Below are 16,501 nucleotides of genomic sequence, written 5' to 3'. Positions count from 1 at the left end.
ACAACTAATGATCAAATGTTTGTAGCAATCATTGTCACATATTGCATATGCTTTCATTAATAAAACTTTTGAAAAGATAGATGTCACAACCTTTTAATTTGATGCTGATCAAAAAGCGACTAGCTTAATTTATTCTAATGTAATTAACTTTGACCATGTATTTATGACAACCACAAAAGTTATATGTGAGGTACAAATAACGTAGTAGATACTTTACATTCATACTTAAAAGAAGAACAATGCTTAAACAAGCTAACCTTAGAACTTTAATTCTATTTGTATGAAAGTTTGTTATATGAAACGTGTATGAAAGTTTGTAAATGAAACGTGTATGTAGAATGGGTTGGACAACGAATAGTAAATTGGAATGGGCAAAATTAGAATTCTAAAAAATCAGTGGTTGGGTATGGACTCTATATATAGAGAATGAATTGCACAAGGGGCAAAGATTGTTCCTCTACTAATTGGGTAGGTATAAGGGACGCGCTATATCCTAATTTCCCTCGATAGGCCGGCCTATTTTAGATATTTGAAATTTGTAGAGAACGTTTGTGAAGCTCTCAACCATCACTTGTCCCGAAATGTCAAGAATTACCTAAAAACTAGGTTTGACCTTCTCAAGGGCTACAATACAACGGGAATAGCCATTAAAAAATAGAATATAATTTTTATTCTTCGTTTGGTACGCAGAATTAGAAAAAATATTTTCTAAGATTTGTAAATCGAACTGCAGAAATCATTTGAGCTCAAATAAACCAATTTGAGCCCAAAGTCAGAAATCATAGATTATTCACGGTTGGATTACAACTCAAGGAGCCTAAGATGATCAAGGCAGCCAATTGGGTCGAATGACCTCGTAAATTGTAATTGCTCAGTGAAACAAAGAAACCTCTGTCATTTTCACAGGTTATTCCCTACGATTTGTCTCTTCAAGCATTGTTGGTGCTCCAATTAAAAACATGGTGCGAATCTATGAGGGTCTTCAATTCCAATTTCTATTTTGTCGAACCAAACAAATATTTCAAATTCCTAATCCTAAAATAACAATTCTGGAATAGCAATTCTCAATTCTGAATTCCTATGCCTGCCAAACAGGCTAAACAAAAGTTGGTATATATAATATTAGGAATGTGTATACTCCAATATAAATGACGGTTACTAGGATGCAACAATACTGATAAGAACATACACCATACGGGTCTGAGACTAGGTATTGGAAGTGCATGCAAATTTATAGACTGATATGAAGATGAACACCAGAGTTCACAAAAGTTGGTATATGTAATGTTAGGAATGTGTATACTCCGACATAAATGACGGTTACTAGGATGCAACAATACTGATAAGAACATACACCATACGGGTCTGAGACTAGGTATTGGTAGTGCATGCAAATTTATAGACTAATATGAAGATGAACACCAGAGTTCACAAAAGTTGGTATATATAATATTAGGAATGTGTATACTCCAACATAAATGACGGTTACTAGGATGCAACAATACTGATAAGAACATACACCATACGGGTCTGAGACTAGGTATTGGGAGTGCGTGCAAATTTATAGACTGATATAAAGAAGAACACCAGAGTTCACAAGATACATATTCAATGGTTGAGAATGTTAGGGATCTAGGGAAACCACCTAATATCTGCCCAGACTAATTTTGTACACCTTCAGCTTCTAATCTGTAAGTCAAAATTTGCTGATTTTTTCAGTGAACCTCCATAGGTGAATGAAGAGCTTAAGGGCCCGTTTGGTGAGCGGAATAGGAATACGTATTCTGAAATACATATTCCAGAATACGTATTCTGGAATAGAATGTATTCCTGTTCTCCGTTTGGTTCAGCCAATATTTGATGGGAATTCGCGGACCTGAAAATTTATGTTTTCTAAAATTAAAAAAAATGGAATAGGAATACGTATTCCAATACCACCTATTTTGGTGGAATTGCAAAACCCCATTTTTGGGCCAAAAATGGAATACGTATTCTATTTTTGCTTCGTATTCCAATCCCATTTTGGTGCATCCAAACAAGGAATTCACAATTTTTAGAATACGTATTCTTATTCCACTCACCAAACGGGCCCTAAAGCTAACCCCAAACACCTCCAATAGCTGCTCACAAAAAATAGTACTTGTACAAATGGACCAATAAGAAATCAAAAAAGTTACAAAATGATCAACTACTAGTGCATGTGTGATCTGCTATCTTTTTAGGTGTTTTTTGTGAGTACAGGATAGGTAACAGTAGAATGTGGCAGTAATACAAACATGGGCAGCAACTGACTTGTTTCCCCTAATAGCTGTACACTTCAGATTTTATGGGTAAGAATGAGCATTTGAATGGCTTGGACTGAAGGGAAAGGTGGAAAAGCAACCTAGGACCCTGCAAGCTCCAAGACAGCATACATCACTAGGTGTCGTCAAAAAGTCAGAGACTACTCAAATATATCAAGCTTATACCACAGGTCTACCTTCTCAACATTTTAAGATAGTTGTTTTGGTTACTCATGATTAAAAAGCCACACATTTCCAAAGAATTGACCTAGAAAAATGGTCTCCCCCTGATCTAGCAGACTTATAACAGCATTCATAAATATTATAAATTGTTAAATATCAAGTCAGCTACCTAGAAACAAACAAGAGCGTAATCAAACTAAGAGCATATTCTACTGAACAAATCCACGCTTTTTTTAAAAAAAATTGATAAATATAAAACAATCAATAGATAAAATATAAAACAATCCACCACAATATACGGCACCTATTCAAATTTTACGAGTTGAAATATCATGTCGGATTGCTCGAGCAAATCAGTGAATAATAACAAAAGATCAACAGACTCAGAATATAATATCTAGAACATATCCACGCTTCTTTGAATATTTTTATTTAGACCTATATAATTCAGTCCACCCCAATAGGAAAACCATTCAAATTTTACAAATATTATACAAACACAACGAGATATCATTTTCAAATTTAAGGCAATCCAGGCCAAATTACAATAATAATTACTTGTACCCACATCTATCATAAAACAATCCAGAATTATTAGTGTTTAAATCGTATTGCCCTTTTCCCTGGATAAGCCTAGGGTTAGTTTACTTTCCTAAATAATGGAAATGCATATGATGCGTTAAGAATCCAACGTGGATGTATCATTACATTATTTTAAATAATAATTATTAAAGTAGACTCTGCAAAGGGCTACCATAAATAGCTTGACATATATAAAGAAATTAAAATAGTACTCAATTCAAAAATTCATAGCAAGATCATTTTGCGCTTGTATCAACGGGCTTCAATCAACCATCAAGGAGTGGCACGAATATGAATGAAGCAAAAATTGCTAGCACAAGAGATACATTTACCGAAGTGAAGAAAAAATGTAGCGATAAAACCAATTATTTTTAAAAATGATGAGTAAATGTAGATTTTAAAAAATATAATTTCATAGCAGTGAACTTTGGAGTGTGCTCAAAAATTTCTATGTTTGGACAAACAGCAAAAACCAGTAGAAAGCAATAATGGCAATTGCTTCCACCCTTAATAAATTTGTTTCGGTGAAATGATGACTAAATATATTTTTCCAAGACCACCTATTTTGCATAATTTTCCATGTAAGCCATTGATTCCACGTGACAGAAACAAACCACATTAGATGTGAGTATCGTGCTTTTACGCGCCAAACAAAAACAAAGGTTGGTAAAAATATAAAGTGTCAACCCATATCATAAACTTTTAACTGTAAAAAATACATCTAGTAAAATCAAGAAAGAGCGTCACAAAAGTTACCATACATTAATGAGCCTCTTACGTTACCTTTCATTCACTCTGATCCTGAACCGTCTTATAGCCACACTTAAAAAGACTTTCGTGACTACATATAATGAAATAAATTTAGCATGTTCTGTACTATTGACATACACTAAACGACTTCCTACTCTAAAATATTAATACCATTAACACGTGCCTGGCGAACCCTAATCAAATAAGCTGATGCCCATGTCCTGCAAATAAAATTAATAGTCATTAGTTGCGATACAAAATGCACTAAACTAAAACAAGAAAACTATGTGAACAAAATGGAAACAATTCCTCGCTAAACATTATTAGACATTTGTTGGGTTTATAGGTATAAATATTCCTCAGGAAATATGCACATAATATCTTGTATAATGAATCACAAATTGTCAATAGATAACCATTTAAGGACTTGCAATTAAAAATAAAGGAACAGAATTGGTAGCTAATATCCTATTATCCTCGCTAGGGCGATAAAATTACCTCTTGCTCTCAATCTCAGCATCAAATTTATTGATATTTAAAATATTCTGAAACTGGTCTGCAATAATGATTTTCAACCCTCTAGCACTTCTCAAATTTGGCTATATATGAACAAAGACATCAAAAACAGAATAACAAAACAAAGACATCAAAAACATCATGACAAAAGTAACTTCTCAGGTTGCAACTTGCAGATTCTTCCATATTCGGCCTGCCTTAAAGAGTTCAGACCTAAATAAATAGGTAGCAAGACACAGAGGCCCCACAAGGGATGGCATGATCAGCTTTATATGTATTAGTGGATATTCCTTAGCTATCTTAGGAGACGCATAGTTCTCTTTACAGCAGATAATTCTACATAACTGATTTCTTGGAGGATAAATTCCTCACCTTCAGCTCCAATATGGATACAACAGTTGACACTTCATCGGAAATTAGATGTAACATAGTACAGCCACATAAAGACTCTTGAAATGGGAGATTTCTAATGCATACAAATGTTAAATCTGCATGGTCATCTTCTTAGCAATTTTCTTATAATAAGACTATTGGAGTATTCATGACTCAGTGTGCTACCCACACAGCCATGTTCGAAGCTTTCAGGGTAAATTGAAAATAAGAATCAAAGATATCAATATTGTTCATGTCAACAACAAATATCAGTGAAAAGGTTAACAGGAAATGTAATTGAAGAGCAAAATAAAAACTAGCAGACTTCAAAAAAACAGGTTAGGATACAAACACTGCAATGAAATAGTGTGACAAGTCTATTAAAAAACTTTTCACGCAGCATTCCTTGTGAGAAATAGAATGCTATTCTCTAAGTAAGGATATTCTAATTAACATATGTTACACAATGGCTGGTATCACGTCCATTCAGAAGAAGAAAAATATATGATATAAAGACCAAGAAGATCAAACAGTCAATAGACTCGATAACCCTCGATCCCTCATCAATAATACGAGCTCAAATTTAGCAGATCCCACAAACCTAATCCCATCTATTGCTTGATATGCCCGTCTGCAATATTCACCTGAAGAAAACTTTATAATCCCAGGGAATCAGTAGGTTTATCATTTTTCTTAAGGTAGGAAAATAATATAAACCTCATAGGATTGAAATTCAGGTTGGAGAACTTTCGGGGAAAGTAATGCTGCATTGAGCCAAAAGAGAAATGACAACTAATAGACTAGTAACAAAATTCAAACAGTCGGGTAAGAGTGGTGAAAGTCTAGCTAAAAAATATTACAATTTAGAAAAGATTAGAAGGCATAAATTTACAAAACTATAATGGACCATGGAAATAGAACATGAAAATAATAATAAAGCAAAATAGGATTCATGAATGATCTTCACAATTAAGATAAAAAAATGATTTTGAATAACTTTCAAGAAATGCAATGCCTGTTAATAGCCTAGCAACAAACTTTAAAAGTTCAGTAGATTCAAGAAGGTCAAAGTTTTGGCAAAAATATCAAAATTTAGAAAGATTTGAAGGCATTAAACTTTAAAAACTAAACCACAGACAGAAAATGAAATAATCATATGCGGGTTTCAATTCAAAGTTTACTACACCAGGCTTTCATATGGATTTTAGAAAGTGGGACTTGCTCTAAAGTCTTCAAAATATGCCAGAAGGAATAGTAAGCCATGAAACAATAATTCAAACATCTTAAAAACAAATAACATATCATATTTATATATAATTTCTTAATTTATTAAAATTGAAACTACATAATATAATCAGTAAAACCCGTGAGATTGAATCATTTGTTACTACTTAAAATTTTCTGCATCCTCCTAAATTTCAACCACCAAACTAAACTTTAGTTTTAGTATAAAATGATGAATCATTTCTTTGTTTAGTATCAGCTGTCGTGAAAGTCTAGCTAAAAAAGATTACAATTTAGAAAAGATTAGAAGGCATAAATTTACAAAACTATATTGGACCATGGAAATAGAAAATGAAAATGATAATAAAGCACAAAAGGATTCATAAATGGATTTTTTTTCTGCATTTGCTAGTAATAGACTCTTGGGTAAGAAAGGCATGTAACCCCAGCAGCAAATAAATGGAGCATTCTCCGGCATAAGCCAGATCAATTCCCCACAGCCCAGCAAATCTTAAGCTTGATGGTTTTCTTTTCAACCATTTCTATGTGTAGGTGAAAGCTCTATACAGTAATGAAGAAGGGTAAGGCAGAAAAAGACAATCTTTTCACAAAGACCTTCAGAACATGGGCATTAGGATGCAAAAATCCCATTGCTGATGACTTTACAAAGAATTCATTAAAATGTGGGTGCAGAAGCGTGTACTAAGAGATTCGAAATTAAAGAGGTTCTCACTTCTAACAAGGAGTATTGTAGGAAAATTTGAGGCATTTATAACAAGAAAGTGAAATTTTTTAAGATATGTTTTCTCTGTGGCTAGGCCAGGCAAGCTCACTCCACTTCAACCAAGATTTATCTCTTCGTGTGGTTATATTCTACTGATAATTTTGAGATGGGGACATTTTAGGAGACAGGGACGTGTTTTGGGTACAGGTACAGATCGAGGCCAAAATTTAGGAGATGAGACCTCAAAGAATAGCAATTAAAAGCATAAGGGATTTTTTTATATAGAGAGATAGAATTCAAATATGCATATCATAACATTAATAAACCATTCACCGTAGACATTTTAGAAGATCAATACATGGAATATAATCAAATGGAAAATACTAAGTACTTCCATTATAACAATATCACATACATATATAGCAAAAATCAAAATGCCTAAAAGCTCCAAGTATCATGCTGAAATCAGAATGAAAAAAAGAGAAGTCCAACTTTAATAGTTAGTAAATACTAAACGCAATCCTTCCTCACTGCTGCTACTGCTCTTATGTTTTTTTTCTTCCTCTTAGCAAGTATGTATATGTCAAATCTAAAAATGATTAAAAGAGTTAGTGTTTTAATGGACCAAATATAGGTTGAATGTCTTTATTATGTCTTTAAGACAACAAGGGGCCGCGTGGACAGCAAAAATTAGAAAAAATTGTTTTTTGGGGCATTTTGCCTTTACCAAATTGGCTGGCAAAAGGGGATCGCCAGCAGTTTTGGGGATAGATAGGAGATTAAAAAACATCCCCGGTACTGCTGGCTGTCCCCAAGTTCCTGCCAAAAAAATTGGTCATTTCAGGGACATTTCCGAATTTGCCAAAAAAGGGACAACTCAAGGGACAGCCAACATCTGTCCCCGTTTCGTCCTTGGTACGGGTATGACCCCAAAACCATAGGGGACGCATCCTTGTGGAACACTATACAAAACACTTTTGATTGCTCTCATTTAAATGAAAATCATCGTCTTACTTAAGTAATATTCCATAGAAACCTTTAGTCGCTGGATAAGTCCTAGACAGGATGATCCGGATCTAGATATGTGCTTGGATCCGAGCAGGATCCTTGATTCTGCTTGTGGATCCGTCAAGTCCGCGAGCCACAAATCCTGACAGATCCACAGGCAAAATCAAGGATCCTGTCCAAATCCTCAAGGATCCAAGCCACACCTCGAGGACCCTCAAGGATCATAATTTTGTTTTGTAATTCAGTAATTCAATGTGAATGTGTTGATTTTCTTTATAATCGTGAAAATATATAATAAATCAATTATCAAGTATATTAGAATCATAGATTCATACTATGAAATGATTTAGTTTTAGAATTATGTATATTTCTCTCATTTTTTAGTATATATTTATATTCATATAAATACACACGAACCCTCCACAAATCATAATTGGCAAGCAAAAATCCTGAATCCATGGATCCAATTCACATGCCCCAAATCAGCAGCTAAGTAGAAACCTTATTGCAAATTGTTGTGATGTCTTCTCCAAAGAAGTTGACTAAGGTGAGAGAAAGGGAAAAATTATTTCTGTTCATCCACAATTTGTAATGCCTTGCATTGAAGTGATTTTTTTCATCTTGATTGCACTCAAATTGTGCCTAGCAACTCAGCAGCCCCCAAAATATAACTGTTCAAATAGCTCAAACCACAACATATCTAATGTGTTGTAATGTCTGAGGTAATGGGCCTAGATGGATGAATATTTTCTAAAATTCAATCTTTTTGTCAACAGTTTTACCACCAGAAAATGTGTTTGAATTTGTATGGAAAGCAATCCTAGATTTTCATCACAGAAGCTTGAAAATGTAGCAAATTCCCCTAGTGTAATTCCCCCAATTTTACACAGTGTTAGCTAATTAATTTTGTGGTCCAAATAATTTAATAATATCTAAGAACTTAACTAGTTAATTTAACTATTAAATGAAACTACCAAAATAATAAAATAATTGGACCTATGACCCATTCTAGTTTATAGACACTTCTTGGAGACCTTTAAAAGGAGACGGCTTGGCATAGTAATTCATCAAGAATAGTATTATAACTCTTCTTTCTAATGCACGAAGCTTGAGACTGAAGGTGGTTTGTTTGTTTGCAATTTTGGATGTAAAAGACCCTCCCTAGTCTATTTTTGCAATTTCAGTGAGAGCAATTCCTCACCCTAGTCTGCCATTGGAAATATCATTCTGATATTTTGCATCATCCTCGAAATTTGTGAAGTCTTTGTATGAAGTCGAATTTGTGCATATAGATATAATTTGAGACTAACTACATTTGAACATTCAAAAATCTTGGTCAGTTCATTGTACGTGCAGCACTAATTTAGTGAACAACAAATCATCACCACCACATAACACACAACTCTAAAACAATATCACCACACAGAGGAGGATGAAACTTCCAAGGCTCGTGTACGACCTAAAGGGGTGCACTGCCTAGAGATTGTTACAACTTCCACTATTGGTGTGCATCCTGAAGGAGTGCACTAGATGGACGCAATTATAACTTCCACAAAGGTGGTTGCACCTCCCAATGCCAGGGTGCAGCATGATGGAGTTCACTGCACAATTCCAGCTTCCGTTCCAATGTGCAACCTAAGAAGTACAATGTACACCCATTGCCAACATATGAGTTGCCTAAGCATCTTTCAATATAGAGAAGGAAACAACACCACCGCATTGTAGACCCTATTAATCATATGATGAAGTGCCAAGAGTATTGTCCAGTGGAATTCAAAGGATTACACGTGAGGAATTTGGTAGTCGTATGGGCTACATCATCATACAAGATAGTACAAACTCAATATTGTTCTACAAGAAATTATAGCGGTATCAAAGCTTGTGATTTGTCAACCTATTGAGAGAATTACAATACCCAATGATAGAATGGGAAATGTCCGTACAAAACCCTTGTTGAGACGATTAACAAGAAGCTAGCAACAAATCAAAATGGTCTTCACAAGAGGATACCAACAAATGGAGGAGATGCTCAATCACTTGACAGAAGCAAGTATGAAGGAGCTTAATCAATTGGCAGATGCTTAAAAACTTCTCAAGAATGACAATGTTGACCCTCCTTCCAAAGATTGAACAAGAAGAAGTGCAAACACTCACTCTAGCTGAATTGCTTAAAGTAATTCAAGCAGGCTTGCATCAATGGTGGATGGCAAATGGACATATCTCTCAAAGATTGCATAGACCTAAGGACAAGGTATCCATTCTTCAAAGGTAATAGAACCTACAACAACAAAAGAGAGATCCATAACGAGGTATTTAACACCATGCACCCTAAGGAAGATGAATGGATGCTCACAACTTCACTTCAATTACAAGAGGTTGTGTAAAAGAACGATTCAACAATAGTCCCTTCAAATAAAGAACATCCAAATATTCAGAACAACCACAATGCTAAAGAAGATGCTTATACAAAATCTTTCATGCTACCATTGGTTGATCAACTCAATTGAGAGAGGGCTCTATTAATTACCCTTTGAATAAGCAAGCTTTACTATTTGTTGAAGCAAAGCACACATTGGGGTTATTGAGTCATGCGCCATCCTATGGGTATCAACATCAAGAATGAACACTTGTTGAAGATGATAGCAACACTTCAAGAGATCACAAGGAATTGCTTGTCAATGGTGCATAGGGCACTATTTATATCGAAGTAAAGTAGGGGCAGCTTATGGGATATTTGCACAACATTGAATCCAAAAGGTTTAAGAAGGATGCACACGTGGTTATGATGATGCGTGGATATTTCAATGAATATGGCTACCAATGTTCACGCATGGCTTGAGATCCTAGAGCTTGTTAGACAGTGGACAGTTTGTTGATTGCTTGAGGGCAAGCAAACATTGAGTCAAGCTGACTATAATGATCGCAATTTAAAAAGGTGTTTTGATTACGTTAATTAAATAAATGGTCCTAAATTTTAGATAATATCATAAGGACTTAATTAATTAATTTAATTATTAAATATAGGGGCAAATATAATAAAATTATGCCAACCTACAATCTATTGTAACTTTCTACATACTTCTTGGAGGCCTTTAAAAGGAGATAGCTTGACTTTGTAAATCATAATGGATTGTATTTGAACTCTCCTTTGCATTGCTTGAAGCTAGAGGTTGATAGTAGTTTGTTGGTTTGCAATTTTAGAAGTGGAAGACACTTCCTAATCTACACTTGTAACTTCGGTGAGTCAATCCTCACCCTAGTCTATTCTCAGAAATATCATTCTAATATTTTACATGAGCTCCAATTTGCAGAGTATTCTTGCAAAGAATTGTAAATATATATATGATCTAGGAATACAAGTCTCAAATTGGTAGTGAATCATTTACATATTGGCATTTACATTGTGTTGTATATTATTTGGCACTACTTTGGATTGAATTTGAACATTCGAAAGTCTTGGTCAGTTCTTCATCATACTTGCAGCTGCAATTTGTTCGACGAAAAAATTGTCACATAACACTCAAAACTAAAGCAATAACACTACGTGAAGGTATTTTTAGCTTCAACTACCAACATGTGGTTTGAAGGAATGCATTGCACAAAGGTGGGTGCAACTTCAACTCTACCAATGTGCAACATAAAGGAGACCACTGTGCAAAGCCAGTTGTAACTTTTGTTGCCAATGTGCAGCCTAAAGGAGTACAATGCACAAAGACAGTTGCAACTTCCATTGCCAACTTATGACATAAAGGAGTGCAAATGTTTGCAACTTCCATTGTCAATGTACGACCTAAGAAGTGCATTGTTTTGAGGCAAACAACATAGAAGCTGCCCATCTTTCCATATGGTGAAGGAAGAAACACCCCACATGAAAGGTCCTAGTAAATGTAAGGTGAAATGCTTAGAGTATTATCAAATGGAAGTCAAAGGATTGCGCAAGAGAGATATTTGGTTGTGATATAGTCTTTATTGTCATGCGGGATATTACAAGCTCATTGGATTGAAAATTGTTTAAGCAACAAATGGGTTGTGTTCATCATAGTTACATTGCCCTAGGGACGAGGGGACAACAGAACAAGTTTTCAGGACGGGAGGACAAAGTGGCCTTAATTTGGGGATGGTGGAGACGGTGGCTGGGAATAGGGGGTTGTATATACTATACATATGGTACCTCAAATGCTAGTTGTGAAAATATGTAATTGCAATATAAGATATAAATATGTAGAAGAGTAAAAACTTGAAAATTGCATTGAATTGAAACATCAAACATTAAACATAAATAGTTGAATCAACAAATAGTCGACAACAGGAGGTCCCCCCATCCTTGACGGAGGTTGCAGAATCTAGTGTCACCGTTGGGGATGGGGAAACGAAGTCCCCAAGTCCCCAACACATCCCCAACTCCAAAACGTGGGGCAAAACAAGGGGACGCGTCCCTGTGTTACTATGGTGTTCTTTGTCCCAGCAATGTTTCTCCCTCACAGTCCCTCTTTCTGGGTTAAGCAAGAACCTACATGGGTTATTTGAAACCCTAAACAAACTAACAAGCAAATTAATCCCAAATATTAATCAATTCAAATTAAAAAATGATCTAGATAGATAACATGTAAATGAGCAAAGATAATTACATTAGCCAATTATTTAAATGTACAAACATATCACAAGCTCAAAGTAAATGACATTCATGTTGGAAAATGGTTTGAAAATATAGCTACTAATTCTAAGGCTGATATAATTAGCACAAATATAGCACCAAATTGTGGTAAATTGCCTTCAAAATATTTCTAGTAGATGGATGCAAAAAGAGGCAATGTGTATCACTTCTCTTGGAGTGCGAACACCAAACATTAGAAAGTTTGCCCAAAACTAGTCCCAGTCTAGCATAATGTAAATCTACAACTGTGGCCCTGAGCCATGTTTTATGGTAATTAGATATTATGATTTAACCAGCTGATTTAAGATTAATGGCTGCTAATGGGCTTTCCTCTGTTGGACAGAAATGAGCTTAATAACCTAAACCCTTGAGGTAAGACCAATCAGGTAGCATAAACCCTCCAGTGATGTATTGGCATGAGACTTCGGGATTTAACAGTGAGTGCATCTAATGCACTTAGATGTGTAGTCTATGATCAACATAGGGATTTAACAGTGAGAGCATCTAATGCACTTACATGTGTAGTCTACGATCAACACAGCCACTTCTGGACTACAGCTATTTCATATCTTTTACTAGTAAGGGCATCCAAAAACTGGAAAAAGAAGTGTTATGATTAAGAGCCCAAAAGCACTAGCTGGCTAAAAATATAAAATAGAAGACAGTTTTTAGCTTAAAATATGTTAAGGACGTGCAAGTCATCAACTCGAGGAACAGGCACCCATTGGAATTCCAAAAAGAAATTGTTTTTTCCATTGAATTTTGCATCGTTTCTCTCATTACTCTAGATTTAATGACCAAACAAACCAGACCATGCCAATACCCTGTGTTAAATTAAACCTATAGCATTTGGGTAATAAGAATCAAGGACTCCCCAGCGAGTAATAACGAAATAGCAAACATGAAGAAAAAATTAGAAACCCTTCGCGTAGAGTTACTTACTTCATCAGACTCTTCTTCCTCTTCGACTTTCTCTTCTTTCTTGGCTTCGGCTTCGGGGGCAGCAGCGGTTGCAGCTGCGCCGCCGCCAGCAACGGCAACTGCTACCCCGCCACCTGATGGAACAGATGCAAACTTCTCTCTTCCTGCCGCAATCACTTCCACCAAATCCCTTCCTTTCAGCTGACCTAACAGAAGATCTATTCTCTCATCGTCGCCGTCAATCCCAACTGCAAAAACCCACAACCTGGATATTACCATCGTGCCATAGTCTTCTAATAAACGCTCCAATCATTTCAAAATTGTTGATTTATTAAGAACGATAGAGTTAAGCATGGGAAATGGGTACCTGACCCGAGGATGCCTTTGATGTCATCTGCAGAAGGGGAGGTGTTACCGCCCAATGCAGCCAGCAATACAGCAGCCACAATCTTCATACTTGAATCCCTTATTTGCCTGCACACACCACCACAATTTTACGCTCCTCCTGGCTTCGTTCTCCTCTTCGCAGAATAGACTTACCAATATCAAAAACCCCGGTTCATATACAAAACCCTAACTCTAGTTAAAGATTAGATCTACCTCCATTAGGGCTTCTTTTATTTTATTGTCACTTCCACTCTTCCGCAAGAGAGAACAAATGCCACTTAATGGCTACGACTTGGTAGTTTTAATTACAACGTTAATTTTCTATTTTATTTTATGGAGGGTTCAAATCTGTTAGGCAGCCCAGCAATAATATCAACTAATAAAAATAATAATAATAACTAGCAATCACACTTTGGTGTACAACTGGTATAGAGATGTAAATATTAATAGAGAAAAAACTATTGTTTAAACTAATTCTTATAAATCTTAATAATCTCACATAAAACTTAGTTATAATTTCTTTTTATATATATTCTTATTATTATATTATATTATAATAAATATTGGTACTATATTTATAAAAATAAGATTCATCTTTACAATTATCTCTTTTTTTTAAGAGTTTATCTTTACAATTATTTTAAATGTTAACAAAAAAAATATAAATCGTATTATTATTAATGATATTGATAATAATATGAGAATAGAATTTTATTAATAACAAATATAATTGATAATAAAAAGTATGTTATAAATAGCAAAAATTCTAAACAACCCAACAAATAACATTGCAAAACTAGTTGCCTTAGTAGAAGGTTTACAACTTAGCAAAGACCTAAATATAAAATGTTTAATCATAAAAGGTGGTTCACAAATCATTATCGATGCAATTGGAAATGGGAAAACCCCCAATTGGGAGTCGAACTCATTATTGGAACATAGTTTGAAACTTCTTAATAAACTTACTGAAACTAACTTCAAACATGTATATAGGGAAGGTAATAAATTAGTCGATGGATTAGCTAATCAAGGGGTTGATGGCTTGTCCATCAAGGAAACTTCCCTCATTTCACCTATAAGGCTCAATTACGTAGTTGATTAGGACTTCCAATCCTTCAACGAATCTCATCATGCTTTGAACCCTGAACCTCCTTATATGGCTCCCATAACAAGTATAATTCCCAAATAATATTTATTATAATGTCATTTAATACTCACACCTTAACCTCAGGATATATTTTAAATTGGTTGAAACTATCTTAGTCTAGTATCAAAATAGATATATATAGAACATATATCTATAGATATTATTACTTTCTCAACATAGGTTCAACGATCCTATTTTCATCCCTCCCCTTCCTATTTAATCACTCACCCTTTGACCTCTAGACTAGGATTTTTAATTAGCCCAAAAACTCAAAGCTAAACATTTAATACATATGCATTTAATAACATACTCATTAATATATGAACCTTTATCATTTAGAAATATGTTAATATAAATATAAGTGCTCTCACATGCCATCATGATAATAATAGGTTGGATTTTTTGATTGATTTGTACCATCAACATTGTGGTACTCTCTTCCCCGATAGACACCCTTTCTCTTAAATTTTGCTTGGCCTTACTTAGATAATATTTTTCTTTACAATTCATTTTTCCCTTTGTTTCCACAAGTTTCTGTGTGTATCTTAGTCCCCTTTAGGTTTGATTTTCTTCAATGGTTGAGGTGGCTTTTAATTTCTGTGTCTCCCCTCATTTTTATCATCTTCCCTTTTCCTTACCTCCCTTTCTTATGATTTCTCTATCCTCTTGGCCTGCCATCCACTCTCCCTCCTCTTATGATCACATTGCTCATGTTCCTCTTTTCTTTTATGGCACCCTTTTCATCGTGCTTCCTACTTTGTCTAGTAGCTTTTAGATTTCCTCTTTTTACAACAACCCTAGTTGTTTCCTTTCCACTTACCTTCGTATGTATCCATGGATTATGTCATTGTTCTATTCCACACCTTTGGAGTTTATGACCATGGCTATCCTGAGTTCTAGAAGAGGCTCTTGAATAATATTGATGATATGGCCAAACAAGTTGTTATCTACATGATGGGTGAGAAGCCTTTCAATTATGCTAAAACTTGGAGGATTAATAGTGACATTGTGGGGAATTTCATCGTCTATCTTTTTTTAATGCCAAATTGAATCAATGGGATCCCATTAGACTCTGTGAAGCCATCTTCAACAAAGCATGGCTACTCAGCCTTCACAATGTAGTGTTTATCATCAATCATATGTTGTAAATCCCATACTTGTAAGCGAGTTGGTTCATGCCCATTAGGCATCTCATTCTTTCAATTAGGAACCCCTCCCTCTTTAAGCAATTCTGGCACAATATGGAGAAAAATATCTTTCCTCATGCATTGGTTTGACTTCATTATAGAGAATAACATGACCTAGTTAGAAGACTACCTTCAAACTTACTATCATTGAATCCTACAAACTCTAGACCTCAAGGACCTAGTGCAGGCAAAATTCATCCTCCCCAACTTGTGCAAAACTAGTAATACAAAGAAGTGGAAACATTCTAGGCATCCCCATAAGATGTAAATTTGTCTCAAGGTCTTGTGCCTAAAGATTTTGATGATGATATCGTCATTGTTCATGGTGTGTAGATTTTATTTATTTGTCCTATAGCTTAGTTTTGGTTTCCTTTGCTTCTTTCTATAGCTCAGCCTTCGGTCTCCTATGTGGTATTTTGGTTTTTTCTTTCAATCTCCCTCTTAGTTTATCATCTTTGTATTTTCTCCCATGACTGGTTCCTCCCTAGTTTCATCTTACTTTTATCTCATGTACAGTTGTATATCCTCTTCTCAAACTCTTAATGTATCAATGAAATATCAATG

General features: G+C 34.9%; 1 protein-coding gene across 1 annotated transcript; it reads right to left on the bottom strand.

Annotated features, from left to right (window-relative positions):
• Positions 1-3,710: 3,710 nt before the first annotated feature.
• Positions 3,711-13,748, bottom strand: LOC149538560 (large ribosomal subunit protein P2B-like). Its single transcript, XM_089799868.1, has 3 exons — positions 13,584-13,748; positions 13,238-13,464; positions 3,711-4,018 (listed from the first exon to the last, which is right to left on the bottom strand). Exons 1-3 carry the CDS (start codon positions 13,669-13,671, stop codon positions 3,992-3,994), a joined length of 342 nt encoding a protein of 113 aa, XP_089655994.1. The 5' UTR covers positions 13,672-13,748; the 3' UTR covers positions 3,711-3,991.
• Between the last annotated feature and the right edge of the window lie 2,753 nt (positions 13,749-16,501).

The sequence above is a fragment of the Cupressus sempervirens genome, chromosome 9, assembly GCF_028749045.1.
Source record: "Cupressus sempervirens isolate cs-2001-9-10 chromosome 9, ASM2874904v1, whole genome shotgun sequence".
In the NCBI taxonomy this organism is placed as follows: domain Eukaryota; kingdom Viridiplantae; phylum Streptophyta; class Pinopsida; order Cupressales; family Cupressaceae; genus Cupressus; species Cupressus sempervirens.
This window is presented reverse-complemented; position numbering and strand designations above follow the sequence as displayed.